Here is a 19,551-nt window from a genome sequence, read left to right as displayed (position 1 = left end):
TACCTATGATGGCAAAGTCTCTGAGGTAGTTTTTATGGGAGATACAAGGATGGGTAAGACAGAGTCCATGACCTTGAGCATACAATTTACAAAGGAGAACAGGACTGTAGTTAGAGACCCACCAAGAGAGGCAGAATATGACAAACGTAATTAGGAGAAATGTAAAGTGCATCTCCTAGAGATTCAGAGGACAGCAGCCCTCAGCAGTCAGTCAAGGGGGTCTGTGACGGCTTTATAGGGTGGTCAGGGCCAGCAAGCGGGGTAGAAATTCAACAGGCAGTGGTAGGTAGAATACAAACCAGGCTGAAAGAACAACGTAGAAAAAAGGCAAAAGGTCACTTGAGGAATAGTTAGTGAAGAGCCTTAATGCCTGGCTTGGCAGTTTTGGGCCTAATTTCAGTGGATAAAGGGAAATTGCTGAAGGTAGCTGAGTAGGGAAGTGACATCCTAGTGGCTGTAATAACCAGTATGGGGTGGGAGGATGTCAGCACAGTGAGCAGATGAATCATCTGGGCCACTTTGGGGAGCAGCAAAGGCATCACAGAGACAAGAACCTGAGTCTCAAGCTTCAGTTTGGTTGAAAATGGTCTGAGTTTTGGGTATGTATGTGTATATATGCGTGTGTAAGAGAGAGAAATAAATGGGAGAGAGAGAGGGAGAAGAAGGAGAGAATTATGTGGGTGTGGACAAGAAGCTAATACTCTATTGAAACTGTAGCAATGCTTTAGCTTTCATGGTAGTTTGTGGGAGGTGGGGAAAGAGCTCATGATCTCAGAGCATTTCAAGTGTTGTGTCCTCATCCAGAGCTCAGGGGTAAGTATATGGAGAACAAAATGAAGATATACGGAGGCTGAATGATTGGCTCCCACCACAACTGGGGAAAGAATTGCATTTCCTAGAGCCTCCTCTCCAGAGCCCATCTCAAGCTCCAATCCCCACTGATGCACGCAGAGGGTGGTTGTGATCCCTGTGACGTCTGGCAGCCAGAGGGGCATCCCCATGTCTGGGATCATGCTCGGAAACAAACACGGGTCACTCACAGGGCCGCCTTCTGTTTTGCAGTTTCCAGCGGGTTTTTTGGAGGCCAGTGGCATGAAATCCATCCTCAGTACTGGACCAAGTACCAGGTGTGGGAGTGGCTCCAGCACCTCCTGGACACCAACCAGCTGGACGCCAGCTGCATCCCTTTCCAGGAGTTTGACATCAACGGCGAGCATCTCTGCAGCATGAGTCTGCAGGAGTTCACCCGGGCGGCAGGGACAGCAGGACAGCTCCTCTACAGCAACTTGCAGCATCTCAAGTGGAATGGTAACTCTTTCTCTGTCTCTGTCTCTGTCTCTCTGCCCTGCTAGGAGCCATCTGGGAAGAGCAGAGACTCCACAGCTGGCAGGGTTCCTGTTTAGGGGAATCCAAGGATGGTCTCACCTCCAAATGACTGTTTCCTGAGACAGAGAAGTAGAAGGGAAGTGAGAGGACAGGCTTGAAGCCTAGGGTACAAGGTGTGTCTAATCCCATACAAATCCAGCATACTGTAATTCTCTCTTTACATGGTTAATTTCCAAGGAGACAAAGGTTAGCTGGGTATTCACAGGATACTTGGTACTCTCAGAAAACCACTTCTTTCTCTTGCAAATGGGGTTCGATTGTTTCATTCCCAATCCCTTGCTTGTTAAGATCATCATGGCTATTTTTTTAAAAACATTTCTACACCTAGGTTCTCAAGATGGGACGTAAGTGTGGTAAGAAAATAGGCAAAATTAGATCTAGTTTGTTTTTTGGGAGGGGAGAAAGCTTACGATCTTACAACAGATTTTTAAAAGGTCCTGAATCGAAAAAAGGCTTAAAACGAATGGTCTGGACACATTTGGGATGTTTCTTCAGTGATTTCTGGGATTGGTGCTGCCCTAGAGCCCCAGGTGTCTTTCCTGAGGCCTCACATAGCACATAGACAGGCACCGTTTAAAGGCTGTCCATTGGTGATAGTTTATTCACAACTACACACGTGCTACACTGGCTTGCAAGAGCTGGTAGGGTAGACAACTATCTTGCAGAATGTCCTTGACACGGGCCTAAGGTTCTTCTGATATGGTTATAAAAAACTAGCTCCGGGCTTCCCTGGTGGCTCAGTGGTTGAGAGTCCGCCTGCCGATGCAGGGGACATGGGTTCATGCCCTGGTCTGGGAAGATCCCACTTGCCGCACAGCGGCTGGGCCCGTGAGCCATGGCTGCTGAGCCTGCACGTCCGGAGCCTGTACTCCACAACGGGAGAGGCCACAACAGTGAGAGGCCCGCGTACCGCAAAAAAACAAACAAACAAAAAAACTAGCTCCTCTGAGAACTATTTTGGAAAGCAGTGATATGTATGAATAGTGAGCTGTCCTGTCCACATCAGAATGGGCATGTCTGTCTAAGCAGAATCTGTGTTTGGACATGTAGCTGGAGCTTTGGGAAGCATGAGCTCCAGGGCTATGAACCAGATTCAGGTCCAGATAGCTGCCATCAACACTGAAGAGAATCCAGCGTCTGGCTTCGGAGCAGGCAGAAGTGGTGGCCATTTGAGATGACCTCATTCAGCTCCTGGGCACTCCCTACTTCCCATCCACCTCACAGAGGTGGTTGCTCATTTTTCTTTTACTAGAACCAAACCAAACAAAGCTCTAAAAATAACCCCCAGGCATCTTCAGAAAGAGCAGACTTACACTTGAAGAATTAAAAATATTTACCTCCCCACCTCCAATTAAATCCGCTCCTTTAAAGCTTTGCCCTGATTGAAGCTTAAGGCAGGGAAGTGTGGGAGGTGATGTGGCCATCCTTGACCTTCCACCTTTGACCTTCCACCTTTGGCCTTCCATGACTTGCATGCTGCTGGTGTCTCTGAATGCCTAATGTCCAGATTTCTCACCTTTGTTTCATTGTTTGCCTTTTTGTAGACATTCTACTAACTTACATTTATTGAGTATTTACTTATACAAGGACTCTAAGTGAATTGATTCATTTGGTGACCTTATGTGAAAATAAATATTGCACCCATTTGACAGGGGCAGTTTTCATCTGGGAAAACTGAAGGTCAGAGACATTAAAGCATGACCTCTGCTCCTGAGATATTTATAACCTGGATGGGCAGGAAAAACATATGAAACGAATTCACTTGTATATATGTGCTTTCATATATGATGCATCTGGAGAAAAGTTGCCAGGCATAAATAAGGGAAGAATCACTGCACTTATCCAGACATAGCTCATAGATTAGATCTAATCAAAAGGGGTTTGATTAAATTTAAGATCAAAGAAGAACTAAGGTGGTTTTCCTTTGCATTTTGTATCAAATCTTAGTATGGGAAAGAACCTTAGAGGAAATCTAATGACTTTAGCTAGCTTAATCTCCTAAATGTACAGTTGAGGAAACCAAGATGAAGAAAGGTGAAGTACCTTGCAGCTATTAGTGGAAAAACTGGTCTTCCAACTTCTAAAGTTCTATTTCCTTCATACTGGATGCCTTCTCTATACAAGGCCAAATAATTCCATCTGATGTTGGTGCCCTAGCTACTGATTTTCTGGGCCAAGGGCCCCAGGCTTGAGATTATAGATCCAGAGAGGGAAGCCCCCTCCCAGAAGCAAAGAAGGGTGATCATGCTGTGGGATTGTCAGAAGCTCTTCCATGAAGCCAGCTTCGTCCTTGGTCAAGCAACACATTTTGGCTACACGTGGGCCCACTCTGAGTTTCCCAATCTGTCCTTCACAGGCCAGTGCAGCAGTGACCTGTTCCAGTCCACACACAATGTCATTGTCAAGACCGAACAAGCTGGTGAGTCGTGGCAGATGAAGGGAGCCAACTTGGTAGGCAAAGGCCTGCGGAGGACAACTGGGAGGGAGTGTGAGGGAGAGTGTGGGAGCAGGATGGAGCCAGTACTTTGGCAGGAAACCCAGGGATCTCTCTTCCCTGGCTGTCTCCAATGGGCCAGGCAGCCATGAGCCTCATCCCTCGTCCTTGGGACCAATGACTGACGACTATTTCTGATTGTTAAGATTGATGGTGAGCCTAATTCTGCCCACACTTCTCTGCTTTCCATGGTTGGTCAAGGGAACACCCAGGCTCTGATCCAGGAGCCCAGAAAATGCAGAATCTAAGTGGGCTTTCTTGTCACCACAAAGAGTCAGGGGATTGGACTTGGCCAAGTTAGGAGAAGCAAGGGGAGAGAAGAGGAAGGGTCAGTGTCTCCTCTCCCCCTCCTCCCTTGGAGGGAGTGTGTTTCACAAGGAGGAGGAATATTCAGACTTGGTGTTGTAGTTACTATAGTTTCTGGGGACCTTGGAGTTTCTGTAGGGATGTCCAAAGGCAGCTGTGGAACTGATTCCCGCCTTAAGTACGCTTTTAGACAAAAGACACTATTCTGAGCTCTGAGTAGAGTCTGCAGGCCCAGAGTAGCTACATTCATTTTTGTTCTCCATCTGCCTAATCATCCCTCCTTCCTCTGTCCCAAAATCTCTCTCCTGAGAACTTTCTGTCTCCCCTGGGGACTTGCAGGGGGCAGTAACTGCCTTGAGAAGTTGTGCCCTAGAGCCTTGTACCAATCAGAGGTCTTTGTATAGTGACCTTTGGCCTATGACCTCTTCGGCTAGGGAGAGCTCTGCAAGTCCCCCCAAGCCCATAGGAGCTGCCACTGCTCCAAGGTCACTCCCCATGTCCACATCAGTGAGAATGTGGGCCACATGGACCAACCACAGAGTTTGCCTCAGGCCTCCCTGCAGGTTGCGTGCCAGTCACCAAGGACTGTATTTTACCTGGGGTGATTTTTGAGTCACTAGGGGCGGAAATTGGCCCCACGCAGTTATTTACTCTTTTGTAAGGGGGCTGGTCTACCATTATTAAAGAAAAACAGTAGCTGCTAAACATGTTAATTAGGTATTCCTAGCCCTGCCCTTCCCCCCAGAGACCAGGGTTGAGTTACCCAGATGGTCTATGCTTTATGGGTGTGACTGCCCTAGAGGCAGGCACAGGAGTTGGCCTAGAGGATGGTGCCCCCTGACCCCAAATCCCCACTGTTGACTGGACAGATAGCCCCAGCGGAGGAGACAGTTTGGTACTGGAGAGGTCCCAAGTACTTGACAATTCCTCCTTGACCATCCAGACATTCTCATGTTGCCAGTTCACAAAAGCTGAGCCAAGGGGTGGGGAAGAAGCTCCACCCTGGGAAGAGGGGAAAGGAGGCTCATACAGGGGCCAACACCCCCAAATCTTTTTGGTTCAGTTTGTTTTCAGAGACAACAACAGGTGTACAAGGTGACCCAACGAGGACAGAGGGTGTAACCCCTAAGTGATCAGGCTTGGGGTGCCCAAACACGTAGCTATTAGTTCAAATACCAGCTAAATCCCTATGTCGTAAACAGGAGGACTTAGCCAGTGAGTCAGGTTTGTATACCACTTATGCTACACAAACAAAATGAAACTCGGCCAGTGGCTTACCACCCCGGCCCTGAAATTCAGATGCTGAGCAGGAGGGAGCGGAGGGCAGCCTCTGTCTGTGACGAGGGGAGAGCAGGAAGTTCCTGGTGGGGATGAGGTGACAGCTCCTGCCAGATCTCACAGCTCTTGGCCAGCCAGGAAAGAAGAAACTTCGGTTGGAGATCAGCCCAGAGGTGAGGGGTGTGTAGGAGTTGGGCTTCGTTTAGGGTAGGTGGAGGGGAGTTTCCTTGGAGTCTGAAATCTGAAGAGTCAGGAGACGTGCTTACCCAGCACACTGAAGAGAGAGAGAGAGAGAACTTTTCCTAGATGAAGCAATGAGGCCCTACTCTTAAAACCTGTTTATTTGATTTGGTAACACTCTCATCTCCTTCTCCTTAGTTCTGTTTTGAAAATTTTATGTTACCCCTTAAGCATATTGGAGAAATTCTGGAGGGAGGGGGCTGTTACCCAACTTGAGGAGAGTTTCTCTCTGGATTTTAGCAGTAAAGACTCTGTGATAAGACTGAGCAGACTTTTTCTTAAAGAAACATCATTAATTCTCCCAGGAAGACGTTACTAGTAAAGATGCTCATTAATCATGAAATTATTTTGTCCCTACCTTTTTTTTTTTTACTAGTCTAAAGATGTTCTGGTGACAATATAGTAGAATGTAAGACAATGCCAGGCTCCTGGACACCCCCCCCCCCCAAGTACAGACTGGGAATATCCTCAGGAAAGCATTGGTCCAGGACAGGATCCCACTGTTACAACTTCTCTCACTTCCCTCAAAATGCGACAGGTGTAGAACACCTGGATGGGGCCGTAACAAAGTCCATCTCCCCTAGGGCCCTGGAAGAAAACTGGGGTAACATTATGATAAGGTAACATGTGGCTGAAGCAGAATCTTATCTCTTCTCTCTGAGAACCAGCCCCTTGTCCCACACCTCTTTGATGAACAGTGAGTAAGAAAAGGCAAACTCCTCACCTGGGGAAGGTGATTGCTGACAGTCCCATTTTCTGTCCTTTGTAGACCCTTCCATCATGAACACCTGGAAAGAAGAAAACTATTTCTATGATACCAACTATGGTAGCACAGTAGGTAACTAACTCCCCAACGCTTAAGACCCTTTTACATTCTTATTCCGGTTTGCTAACAGCCAAAAATTTATGTGGTAAGGAGGGGACTCTTAATGTCCTTTATGTTTTCATTGCCACAGATTTGTTGGACAGCAAAACTTTCTGCCGGGCCCAGATCTCCATGACAACCAGCGGTCACCTTCCCATTGGTAAGTTGTCCTGGCATCTGAGGCTGAGTGTGCCTCCTGCAAGTGTTTACTGTGAATGAATGAGAATTACCAATGCCCTACATTTCCAACTTCACTGGAGTCTTTCCCATTAAAAGGCTAGGAAAGGTTTATAAAGAATCTGCTTTTGGGCCCATATTTGTACATTGAAAATAACCAGCAAGGATGCCTCTAGGAAATGTGTTTTGCTCCTGTGAAACCAAGTCACTCTCTGTGACAACAGAAACTCTCTTTTCAGTAAAAACTTGCTTTTGTGAAATTATCCAATAAAATTATTCATATGTGGGTATACTTATGGGGGAGAAGGCTCTATTTAATTTTCAACAAGCTGTCTTTGGCTTTAGAGAATGAATGTCTAACAGTGGAATTCAGAGGACAGTGAACCTGGGATGATGGTCTCTGGGTGGAGGGGCAGTAGCTGAAAACTTCTGGAACCCTGGGAATCACAGGTCAGTTTTAAAGTCTGACCTTGTTGGCTCATCAGGACTCTCTAATTAGTCAGACCGCCTGCACATTATGAATTATGTTCATATGAGTCGTGTTTGGTTAGGATTGGATGCATCTGGGGTCTACCCATGACTCAATCAAGGTTACACTGAATGAGAGGGCTGGTCTGCTGGGAGTCTGGGAGAGAAGCTTTCAGATTGTATTTCAGATTATTTCTCCTTGTCCACTTACAAATAGTTCCACTGGTAGGAATGAGTGCATGGGGGAGGTGAAGAGAGGGTTTCGTGTTGTCTCTTGATCTCGGTGCGAATTTGTGAATCTGTTTGGCTCTGTGAAATGGAGTTTAGACCCGTCACAAGTGAATCTGTCTTTTCCTGGAATTGAATTTGGGGCAACTTCAGAACTGGGATTTAAAAGAGTGTCTGTGAAAGGAAGAATCAAACAACAACCCTTCCTCCTTCCTTTTTTTTTTTTCATTTTGTTGAGTGTGCTTTTGAGAACTGAAAAAATGAAAGCTTTTGGTTTGAGGTTTTGTTCGGGTCAAGCCCTTTGAATGAGACAGGTCTGGGAGCCAGGGTAAATGCTTCTGGAATTGAGGTTAAGAATGGAGGCCAATTCATTTCTCGACCTCCCCCTCCACACAGAGGCCCATCGCCTTATGTGTCACTCTAAGTATTTGCTGAAATTAGGGAACTAGATCAAACACTAGAAAGGTTCTGCAGTGGATTTGCCATGCTGGGGGAACTGAGTCAGTCAGGGTAAAATTTCTGTGGCAATCGTCACCACCCAGTCAAGACCAAGGTTTTCAGAGCTGAAGAAACCACCATGGTCACCCTCTGACTTCCTGACACACCTCCTAAGGTGTCACCTCCCATGTCCTGGGTCTTTGGCTTAGGGCAGAAGATTCCAAGGAAGAATAAAGTTGAACCAACCACTTCCTGAGCCTCAGGGATGGTTAAGTCTCTAGGCACCTGGGAAAGGAAAAGCCGTAATCAACAACTCTGCTGCCCTCCCAGCCAGGACACACTGCTCTCTCCTGCATCCTGACTTAACCTGCTGGAATCTCCCAATCAACAGGGACCAATGTCGGCTTTCATATTTGTAGTAACAGGGAACTCACTGTCTCCTGAGTTCAGCTATTCTACTTTTCAATAGTCCTTCTTCAAATGGGCTTTACAAATCTGCTCTCCTGTACCTCCCCTGATTCTTGATCACCTTACTCCAGATTCCTATCCTGAAATTGTAACACAGGCTGGAAAATGAGATAAGCCATCCAGGACCCCGATCAGAATGATCACTTAAAGAATCATTTCAGTGTCTGGGTTGGTGAATTCTTTGGGGTAACAGCCTTCCAGGTAGGATAGTTATTACAACCTCGTAAGGATCAATTCCTTTTAGAATAGTTTAGTCTTTACTGGACGGGACCAGAACCGCCCCCCCCCCCAAAGACCCTTGTCATTTGTCTGAGTCTTTAGATTTCCAGCTCCTATGAAATGGAGTGCAGTTAAGTATCTTTATGTGTTTTAGTGCAAGTCACAAGCCGCGCTGAGGCGAGGCCACATGTCAACTGACGCCCTTGCTGATAAACACAGGTGGGGGAGCGGGCTCTGTTTTGATTTCTCTGTCATCTGCTCATTTCATAAAATGGCCGCCGCCAGTGTTCCTGATCTGCCCGATAGTCCTCGAGCCGATCACGCTAACTCGGGATTGATGTGTTTATTTACCGACTCGCTGAGCCTAGAGCGAGGGTGGCATTGTATATTATAACACTGAAATTTGTATATCCCGTAAAGAAATGGCTCACAGCTGAATCATATGCAAATGCTTCTAATCTTTGCTTCTTGTGAAGCAGCTTAGATGAAGTCACGCTCTGGAACTCATCATAAACTTGTGCCTCGGTGCTGCCCCGTCTGGACTGGACCTTGGCCTGAGGTGCCTGGGAGCGGAGCAGGAGAAAGCCAAGCTGGACAGTTTCCCCAGAGCAAGCCATTATTTTACAAGGATGAATCACTTAACCACGTGGCTAACTTCAAAGGTTTTGACTTTTATTTTGAGGCCAGGGGAAGAGACAGGGGGCAGGGCCATCATATTAAGGTAAGGTTTCAGATCAAAAGATTTTAGTGCTGAGGCAGGTGGGTGATTCCACAGCTTGTCCCCCATGCCCTGGGGACTGGAAGAAGAGGCTGGAAGAAATTCAAGTTTCTTTTGCCTTTGGCTGCATATTCTTGCCTACGATGATGCACACATTTTTATTGGGGGAATTTTTTTCGCGGGGGGTCTTTCTTAAGCTGGATGGAAGTCTAGCTTGGGTAAATGGCTGACATCTCAAAGAGACATTTCCTCGTGGTGTAGCTGGTCTGGGGCTTCTTAATCTGGAGTCCATGGACTCCTAAGTGACCCACACACTCCTGAAATTGTTACAGAATTTCACGAGTGTACACATATGTGCCTTTTTCTGGGGAGAGGGGCCAAGGTTTCCATTTTATTCATAAAGGTACCTTAACTCCCCAAAGTAACTGATTCTTGCTTTACATGAGTTTGCAACCCCTAAACAATGATTGAGGCCAAAAAGCTGAGAGACACCTACCCTTGGGTTTTTCTGAGTTCAGTGCTGGCTCTGAAATAATGGCCCTGCATCCCTCCTGGATGCCATTTGAAAATGAGCTTTGCTTGTGGCCTGCTGGGTAAATGCCACTCTTTGTCTGCAGAACAACGTGGCCCTGTCAGAATGATGTATCACTTGGAAACCGCTGTGGGTGCCAACCTGTCGCAATATTGTCACATCCTGATGGGATGTCGCAACCTCACCCTGAAACCTACAGAGAGGGAGAGTGGAGTCTCCTTGCATTTCCTGCGAATTTGTTCTTTCAGGTTTCAGAGAAATCCAAGTCGGGTGCAAACCCTCCTGATGACAGTGTTGAGGGGAGGGGCGGCGGGGTGGGGGAGGGTGGTGGCACATTTAACCAGAAAAAGAGGTTTCTCTTCTAACCAGATCTTATTAAAACTCTCTCATTTATCCCACCACGACTTTCAAACTGCTGGGAGCTCTGAGTTGTGACAATCTGGGGGATCAGATAGGTGAATGCATCCATGCACGCGGGGAAATAGAGAATCATCAAATTGGAATGACTTTTCCCCACTAAGTAGTGGGTTGCAGAACTGAACCTGATTCTTGGCAGGGAAGATGTTTATGAAATCTGTTATGTGGCACCATCTTTGGAAATGGCATAGAATAGTGGTTTTGAGTAAAACCTCTGGATCCTGCTAGTACCGTCTTCATAGGGCGATTGTGTGAATCAAAACAGGTGATTCATGTAAAGTGCTGACCACAGTGCCTGGTACATAGTAAGTGGTCAAGAAACAGGAGCTAGTCTTCTTAACCATTTTCCTTAGGATCTAATGGTATTCAAACTTTATTGAATAATGGATCACTACTGACAATCTTGAAAGCTGTGGACCCTCTTCCTTTGCCTGTGGTTTCAGTCAGTCTGAAATGCCCTTGAAGTCCACACATGGGTCAGCAAACCTTAAGTTAGGGAGCCCTGATGTAATGTACACAGAAGGGATACGATATACTGGTCCAATTTCTTATCAGGATTGGCTACCATTTAGGGGCTGCCCTGGATTCAAGTTGGCAGATTTTTGATTGTGGTAATTTTTTTTATGGTAAGATCTGCTTTAGTCGTCCTGACATTTGAAGTGCCCATTGGCACACACACACCCCCCCCACACACACACACTGCTAGATGATTTAGTTTTCTCTTTAACAAGTTTTATTTCACAGATTTTCCTCTGTCATCTCCTCTTTGTTGATAATCTCAAGGGTTACCATAATGAGTCATTTGTTAAACTAATCTGTGTTTTCATAGTCCACTGTGGCCCTCTGTACTGAGCTTAGGCCAGTCAATGGCCTCTTTGTCAGGCTAATTAAAAGGTAACTTTGCATGCCAAAAAAGGCATTCCTCTGGCTTAAAAGTCATCTTTCTTTGTTATAAATGTTTACATTTTTGTATTATATATATATACCTAAAACTTTTCAATGACCTAAATCCTTCAGTGGGGACTTCCCTGGTGGTGCAGTGGTTAAGAATCCGCCTGCCAATGCAGGGGACACGGGTTCGACCCCTGGTCCGGGAAGATTCCACATGCCGGGGAGCAACTAAGCCAGGTACCACAACTACTGAGCCTGCGCTCTAGAGGCCGCGAGCCACAACTACTAAGCCCACGTGCCACAGCTGCTGAAGCCCACGCATCTGGAGTCCATGCTCTGCAACAAGAAGCCACTGTAATGAGAAGCCCATGCACCACAACGAAGAGTAGCCCCCGCTCGCCTCAACTAGAAAAAGCCTGCGGGCAACAAAGAAGACCCAACACAGCCATAAATAAATAAATAAATAGATAAATAAATCCTTCAATGGCTTCCCATCTCTCACAGAATAAAAGCTAAAATCCTCAAAAAGTCCTATAAGGCCTTAGTGAACCTCACCTGCTCCCCGTGCCCCTTGTTCACAGCCACACTGGCTTCCTTCTATTCTATGCACACTGACCTCAGGGCCTTTGCTATTCTCAGGCATGGAAAGCTCTTCCACAAGCTCTCTGTATGGCTGTCCCCTCACACTGTTCTGGTCCCCTTATCAGAGACGTCTTCTGTGACCACCTTATATTTAATGGCAAAATTATTCCCATCTCCACACTTCTACCCCTATTTCTTACCCTGAAATTTTTTCTCCAGAGCACTTATCACCTCTGTTTTGTTTTGGACACGATCACCTACCTGAACAGTGCCAGACATGTAGTAGGTGCTCAATAAATACTGGTGAAATGAGTGGATGAATGAATGAAGATGATAACTGTAGGAAATAGGGAAATGAAGCAGTTCTCATTTTTCTCTTTAGCAGAGTCGCCTGATATGAAAAAGCAGCAAGACCAACCAACAAAGTCCCACACCAAAAAGCACAGTAAGTTGGCTGGCTTTCAGATGCCTCCTGGCCCTTCCCCTTGAGTGGAGAGTAACTGGAGGCCACCAGTTTTTAGACAAATATTGCCTCTGCCTGCTGCCTGCATTTCTTCACCTCAGACTGGGTAGGGTGTGAAAAGAGAGGCATCACTTGCTGGCTAAGTAACCCCCTCTGCAGTCGCTTCTCAAAGTGGATCCCCAGTGGATATTTCCTCCTCATTCTGTTCTCTTTGTGCTAAAACTGAGACATCAGTGAACGAGAACTTCTTTCAGGCATGGGGTGAGCAATTTCCCTTTCTCCAGAAAAAAGGGTGGGAAGAGGAGAGAGATGGGAAGAAACAGCTGAGGGTGTATTCTTTTTTTCTTTTGCTATATGTTGGCTTCTTACTTTTGTGGAGTTATTGTTCCAAGAAATACTGTTTATTCTTAAGATTCAACAGTGCTTTGGGGGAGTTGTATTTCCCCCGATAATAAAACCTTATGAAAGTGTATGAAATATCAGAGACATGGAGGTGGGGGGCGGAGGACACGGAAAGAAATCAATGTGGTGTAATCTGGAAATTGTAAGGAGTTGGACTGCTATCTGCTATCTGCTACTCCAGGTCATCCCACAGAACTGAATGAACACAGCCCTTCAAACTGGGTGTGGGAGGGAGTTGTGTGTCACAAATCCAGTGAGGGTAGAATTGAATTTGGTTGCTAATTTCATTACAGTAGCTGTTTCATTTTCAAATTGGCCCCCTCAACCCCTGTGAGACCCCGCCCCAATATATTCTAGGAGTTAGAATTCTAAGACCCTACCGATGCGCATTTGGCTGACACACAGTTTCTGGGTGGCAGCCGTCTAATTGGTTGAGGTTCTAAATAAAAGAAGTTCCGAATAAAAGTGGTTGAGCGTTGCTCTCCTGGGAAGTAACAAGTTGAAATGAATGCCCAGCAATCTGTCAACCATATTTAGAAGATACACCTCCTAGCCTAGGAGATCTAAAACCTATTTTTAAAATTTATTTCTTTTTATTGAAGTACAGTTGATTTACAATGTTGTGTTAATTTCTGCTGTACAGCAAAGTGATTCAGTTACACATATATATACATTCTTTTTTAAAAATATTTTTTATTATTGTTTATCACAGGATATTGAATATAGTTCCCTGTGCTATACCGTAGAAGCTTGTTGTTTATCCATTCCATATAATAGCCTACATTTGCTAACCCCGACCTCCCACTCCGCCCCCTCTCCCAACCCGTGCCCCCTTGGCAAACACAAATCTGTTCTCTATGTAAGACCTGTTCTTTTGTCTTGGCTTTGCCACTAGTTAGCTGTGTGACCTTGGTCAAGTCAGTTACATTCTCCATGCCTCAGCTTTCTGATTTGTAAAATTAAAAAACTGTGCCAGTTCATTCTTAAATACCCAGTGGGGATTCTGTGATTTGGCATCACAGGCGGGTAGCATGGAGTCGAGTATCTCTGACTTGATGTAAGATGTTTCACCTCTAGGCTTCCTCTAGGCCTTCAGCCATGAATAAACTCCTGTTTCTCCTTCACCTCAGATCCGCGAGGGACTCACTTATGGGAATTCATCCGCGACATCCTCCTGAACCCAGACAAGAATCCAGGGTTAATCAAGTGGGAAGACCGGTCTGAGGGCATCTTCAGGTTCTTGAAATCAGAGGCTGTCGCCCAGCTTTGGGGGAAAAAGAAAAACAACAGCAGCATGACCTATGAAAAACTCAGCCGAGCCATGAGGTGAGGAGTTTCATGTCTCCAAACATGATAAGGCCGTGTGACCAGTCATTCCCCCGGCTGTCTTAATCAGACCAGCCACCTTATGCAATGCCTTTTGTTACAGATATTACTACAAAAGAGAAATTCTGGAACGTGTGGATGGACGAAGACTGGTATATAAATTTGGGAAGAATGCACGCGGATGGAGGGAAAATGAAAACTGAAGCTGCTGACACACTGAACACAAACCTAAACACATCCCAAATGATAACCAACCAAGAAGTCCCTGGACATAAATATTTCAAAGACTACTTTTCTCTGATATTTATGTACCATGACGGGGAAAAAAATACATCTACTTCTAACAGGAAGAAGGAACATGACAGTTGATAGAATTATTTTGTTACTTTGAAGTATGTCCTATATGGGGAACAAACGTACACAGTTTTCTGTGAAATATGACACTGTATGTGGCTGTGATTTATTTTTGCCTCTATTGTGAAGTTCTTTCCCACTGCAAGAACAGAGTCTGTAGCCATGTGCTTCTTGCTAAGGAGAAAGAAAAAAAAATCAGATGGCATTAAAAGTTTTTATATGCAAAATGATTTAGGAAAAGGTGACGTGTCCTCCGCACATAGCATCCTTGTGGCCTCTTCAAGAGGGGTGGGCGTGGTCTCTAGGATGAACTCCAGGGTCTCCGATTGGTGGGATGAACCAGAAGGATGCTGAGAAGTCTACCCTGACCTTCGGGTGTCAGTGAGTGGAGAATGAGGACGTCCACAATCCACAGTGGACTGTAATCACTGCATAATCACATGCCTTTTATGCTTAAATCAGAGAATACTAATGGTGGAGGGGGCTTTATACTCATTCAGGAATGATTTACCTGGTGCCAAGTCTATCTTCCCTCCTCCCCCTTGGATGATTGGTGAAAAACTTCAATTGCCACCTCTGCTCACTTTTAGTTACTTAAGAGAAGGTCTGGCTTTGGTTATTTTTATCCCAGTTGCTTAAAAATAAGTGGGAAAAGGGAGGTAGTTATGAGTTTGCTCTTGTACTCCCATTGTCCTGTGGTTTCCCAATTGGCACAATTGATATTTTTGGCTGAATTATTCTTTGTTGTGTATTATTTGGCTGTCCTGTGTGTTTTGGAATGTTTAGCAGTATCTATGATCTCTACCCACTAGGTGCCAATAGCACTCTGGTCCTCAAAGTTATGACAACCAAAAATGTCTCTAGACATTACCAAATGCCCCTGGGGCCGGGGGGGAGGGAGAACCACTGATTTAGCTAGTCAAGATGAGGATGGTGATTTATTCTCGGAACAATAACAACAAAAAATCCCTAGAGAGAAGCAAAAGCAAGACTTTAAAGTCAACCTATTTTTCATTTTTAAAATGTTTGGACAATGGGTTGAAAGAGCTAGAGGGATTTCTTTTCAGAACCTGAGATGAGAGCTAGACTCAGATAAACAAGGGCTAACAATAGAACACATTTGCACTAGAATTACAAAACAGAGTAAAAATTATATTACAGAAGGAAACACTGAGAGGAGAGAAAAAGAGTGTGTGTGTGAGAGAGAGGAAGTTAGTTCCAGGGGAGAATCTTTGCAGATGTTAGTTCTTATAATCTTTCCTCTTTTGGATAATCTCTTTCCTGTCTCATCTTAATTCATTCCAAAGTGAATGATGTCTTGCCTAGATTTGCATCCAGAAGAATGTTAAAAAAAAAAAAAAAGGACAAAGAAAAGAAAGGAAGGATGGAAGAGAAAAACAGAAAACTCAGTTCAGGATCTATGGTCAGGAAGGAGTTGGAGACTTCTCCAATGCTGGTGTTGTTCTGGGTCCCTGGAGACTTATCGCCAGACCCTGAAATCTGGGAGGTACGTGAGCCTATAGACACTTTGAAAATGAGTTTGAATATCCAGATCCCTTTTGCAACTTTTCTTTCCTGCTCCCCATGTCCTTGGCTTTCTCCTCCCTCCTGCCTCTCTATCTTGAGCATATTATGGGAATGAAGACATGTACCAATAAGAGGGGGCTCGTCTCATCCACTGATGGAACACCTCCTGCACTGCCTTCCTCAACTCAGGCAAGCGAGTCATAGTCAAAAGTTGCAGAGTGTCTGTAATGGATTCAGAAGGTTGGAAGTATGAAGAATTAAGAATTTGTCCTAATTATAACGACAGCCATTATCGCCAGTGACCTTGGAGCACAGCTTAGTGAGATGAATGATCTTCTGAAGGTACAACCGAGTTGTTTTTCTCTCTGCCTGACTTGGGTGCTATTCAGTGTTGTCAAGTCACAGTTACTGAGGGAACTGAGAGAAATGAAGATGAGCAGCACAGATCTGAGACATTCCTGCATGAAAGACACACCTTGCTCTCCAAGGAAGGCTAAAGAACTATGAGGCTTTCCCAGCAGTTGACTATACTTCCCACAGAATAAATTAAACCTCCAGATATTTGAATTTGTGTAAACACATGAATGTTTGTGTGGCTGTGTGTGTCTGAATTGTGTGACGTGATTAGGGGTATCTGCTAATTCGCTCTCTGCTGTTTCTTCTCTGGCTTGGCCTGTTCATCATCTAGGCAGCCTGGATCCTTCTCCGACCTTGCTCTTCCGCAAACCTGTAAGTTTTTCACATTCCTCCAAATTGGTCTTGGCTCTTCCCTCACCCTCTCCATTGAAGAGCAGTCCCTGCTAGGTAGTGAGTCTGGGACATATTGAATGGAACACTCTGCAGATAATTAGCAGATTGTGTTATTTGTTGAAAGTGACAGTTTCTTGGCACCCGGTTCCTGCATAAATAGGTGGGCGTATTAAGTTCTCAGCGTATCTCTCTATTGTCTTGGCTTGAGTTTGATGCATTTTCTGTGCGCTGTTCATGACTTGGAGAACTGAAGGTAATCGAGCCATGCCAATTTGGGGTGTGAATAGAATCCTTCCCCCCGGTGTTGCAAGAGAAAACAAAATCCCAGAGACAAGCCAGCACCAGGTGAAGCCCCCTTCTTTTGGCAACTCACAGCTTCTCACTTGAGAAGCTCGTCTGAGCTGATGCTCCTATGGTCACTACGCATGGTCTCCTTAAACTCTCCTTAAACTAAAGGCTTGGACTCTTGTTTGTTTTTTTCCTAGGAACCTGAGGCAGGAAAGGTATTGCTAAGACTTTACCAGACTCAGATCATCTGAGGCTTCTAGATATTTGACTTGATGAAACGAGCAAAGCCCTGACTCCCAGGGACATACTTACAGCTTCTTGAACTTGCTTTCTGAGCAGGGCAGACCCGGGCAGTGAGTTTTCTTGTGAATGTGCTTGTCCTTCTTCAAACTCTTACCTTGCTAGACTGTAAGCTCTTTGAGGGCAGGGATGATATCTTAGCAATATTGTTTTCCCAGTATCTAACATGAGACAGGTCCTCAATAACCATATATTGAGTTAATGAATGAATGTCTTCTGGAAGACTCCTCGGATTGGGAAGCCATATCCATAATCGTGATGTAAATTGTTTTCTTCACTGGATGAAGAGCACAACGGCCAAAACTTCAAGGACATATTATCTATCAGGTGAACATTTTACTGTGAGACTCTTTACTTTGCCTTCCTACCTGCGCTGAAATAAAATCAAAACAGGTTATTTGGTTCTGCAAGTCAACGTATGTTGTGTGAGAATTCTGTCACCTTATTAGGAACTGTGAGACTTATCTGGTATAAGAAGCCAGTCATGAACCTTGAACCTGTTTAAACCAATGAAGATTATGAATGTGTTTATATGATGTAAATTGCTATTTAAGTGTAAAGCAGTTCTAAGTTTTAGTATTTTGGGGTTGGTTTGTATTTTTTTGTTGTTGTTTTGAAAAATACTGAGGGATCTTTTGATAAGGTTAGTCATGCATGTTAGGTTTTAGTTTTGCAAGTGTGTTGTTTTTCAAATGTATAAAGTGTAGGAAAAGTTAAAATAGTAAGAGGGAAAGGCAATTATATTATTCTTCTTTAGTTAAAAAAAAGTTTATTGAGTGCCTACTGTGTGCACAGCATGGAACCATGTTTGTGAGGAGCTTATCTAACTATGTGGGGTATAATAGGTGCTCCATAGAGCCCATTGGATGGATACTTCTTGTGTGAAAGAAAGAACACAGCAATCACAATTATCAGAGCTGAATTAACCTCAGCATTGCTTCTCAGTATTCCATTTCTGGAATAAGAGATACAGAGAACATTTAATAAAAACGTGTTGAGGCTGGGCCTCACGAACCACTAAAATGTATAAGCCTTCACAAGTTTAGCTTAATTGGGATTAATCTTTCTGTAACTATATGCCTAATTCTTGCTCTTCTTCCCATCTGGCTTCTGGGTTGACAATTTGTGGGAAGCAACCCTACTGCTGCTATTTTTTTAAAAATCAGAAATCTTGCCCTTGAAACTGTGTTAAATTCAAACTGAATATTTCTGTTTTATGAAAGAATTATATTTTTCAAAATATTTTTTTTGGTTTGATGGGTCCCAGAAAACACTAATAAAAACCACAGACACCAACCTGTAACTGTGTGCTTCATGCTTCAACAAGTCATTCAAAACCAGGCTTAGAGGGAATGCACTTAGCAACACACTTAACGACACACTTAGCAACACAACATATGCAGTTTCTGCATATGGTTACTCAATATGCATTTACTGAGCGTCTACTACTATGTGCCAGGCACTGTCCTAGGCACTGAGTTATGGCAGAGAATGAAAGAGACAAAAAAAATTCTGCTCTCGTGACGTTTATGTTCTATTGGATGGAGACAGACAAGAAACAAAATATTAAGAGACGAACATAGCATATCAGATGTGTAGTCAAGAAATGTAGAGCAAGGAAGAGGAGTAAAGTGTGCTGGAGTATGTAGGGTTGATTGCAAGTTTAGGTAGGGTTAAGAAGGGTGGAAGGAAAGGAGCCATGCAGATGGCTGGGGGAATGGTACCCTACTGGACAGATCAGCAGGTGCAAAGTTCCTGAGGTTCCTGACGTGTGTTCTTGACATGTCCAAGGAACAGCAGCACAGTCTGTTTGCCAGAGTAGACTCAGCAGGAGTAGGAAATAATGTTAGAGAGGCCCTGGAAGGCCAGATCACACAGAACTTAGAGGTCATTTTGAAGGCTCTGGTTTTTCTTTTGAGTGAGATGGAGAGCATCTGATGCTGAGTGTACATTCTTAGTGAAGGATGAACAAAGAGAGGCAGAAAAGATCACTCTTACATCCAGGTTTCCAGTACAACAGGTAAAAATATTTCCAGGCAAGAAATGAGCTCTACCAGTTCATAATATATTTCTCCTGGGGCCCAGAAACTCTCAGTCCTTCAGTCACTTAAGAAGTCATAATGAGGGACTGCCCTGGTAGCTCAGTGGTTAAGAATCCCCCTGCCAGTGCAGGGGACCCGGGTTCGAGCCCTGGTCAAGGAAGATCCCACATGCCGCGGAGCAACCAAGCCCGCGTACCACAACTATTGAAGCCTGCATGCTAGAGACTGTGCTCCAGAACAAGAGAAGCCACCACAATGAGAAACCAGCGCACTGCAACGAAGAGTAGCCCCCACTCGCCGCAACTAGAAAAAGCCCGCAAGCAGCAACAAAGACCCAATACAGCCAATAAAAAAATTTTAAAAATAAAAATAAATAAATAAATAGAAGTCAT

At 44.7% G+C, this 19,551-nt stretch overlaps 1 protein-coding gene across 2 annotated transcripts in view; it reads left to right on the top strand.

Annotated features, from left to right (window-relative positions):
• Positions 1-14,255, top strand: part of EHF (ETS homologous factor) — a 38,444-nt gene extending 24,189 nt beyond the window's left edge. Inside the window, exons 3-9 of one of the 2 annotated variants that reach the window (XM_082629727.1) lie at positions 1,063-1,308; positions 3,743-3,805; positions 6,474-6,542; positions 6,661-6,729; positions 12,093-12,152; positions 13,703-13,898; positions 14,002-14,255. In XM_082629727.1, the coding sequence (XP_082485853.1) occupies positions 1,063-1,308; positions 3,743-3,805; positions 6,474-6,542; positions 6,661-6,729; positions 12,093-12,152; positions 13,703-13,898; positions 14,002-14,101 (803 nt within the window). In that variant the 3' untranslated portion in view covers positions 14,102-14,255. Of the gene's footprint in view, positions 1-1,062; positions 1,309-3,742; positions 3,806-6,473; positions 6,543-6,660; positions 6,730-12,089; positions 12,153-13,702; positions 13,899-14,001 lie in introns of both variants that reach the window. The other variant, XM_082629726.1, reaches the window with a different exon arrangement.
• Positions 14,256-19,551: the final 5,296 nt, after the last annotated feature.

Source organism: Mesoplodon mirus, assembly GCF_964341445.2.
Source record: "Mesoplodon mirus genome assembly, chromosome: 7".
Lineage (NCBI taxonomy): Eukaryota > Metazoa > Chordata > Mammalia > Artiodactyla > Ziphiidae > Mesoplodon > Mesoplodon mirus.
Note: the sequence above shows the minus strand (reverse complement) of the source record. Positions and strands in the feature narration are given on the sequence as shown.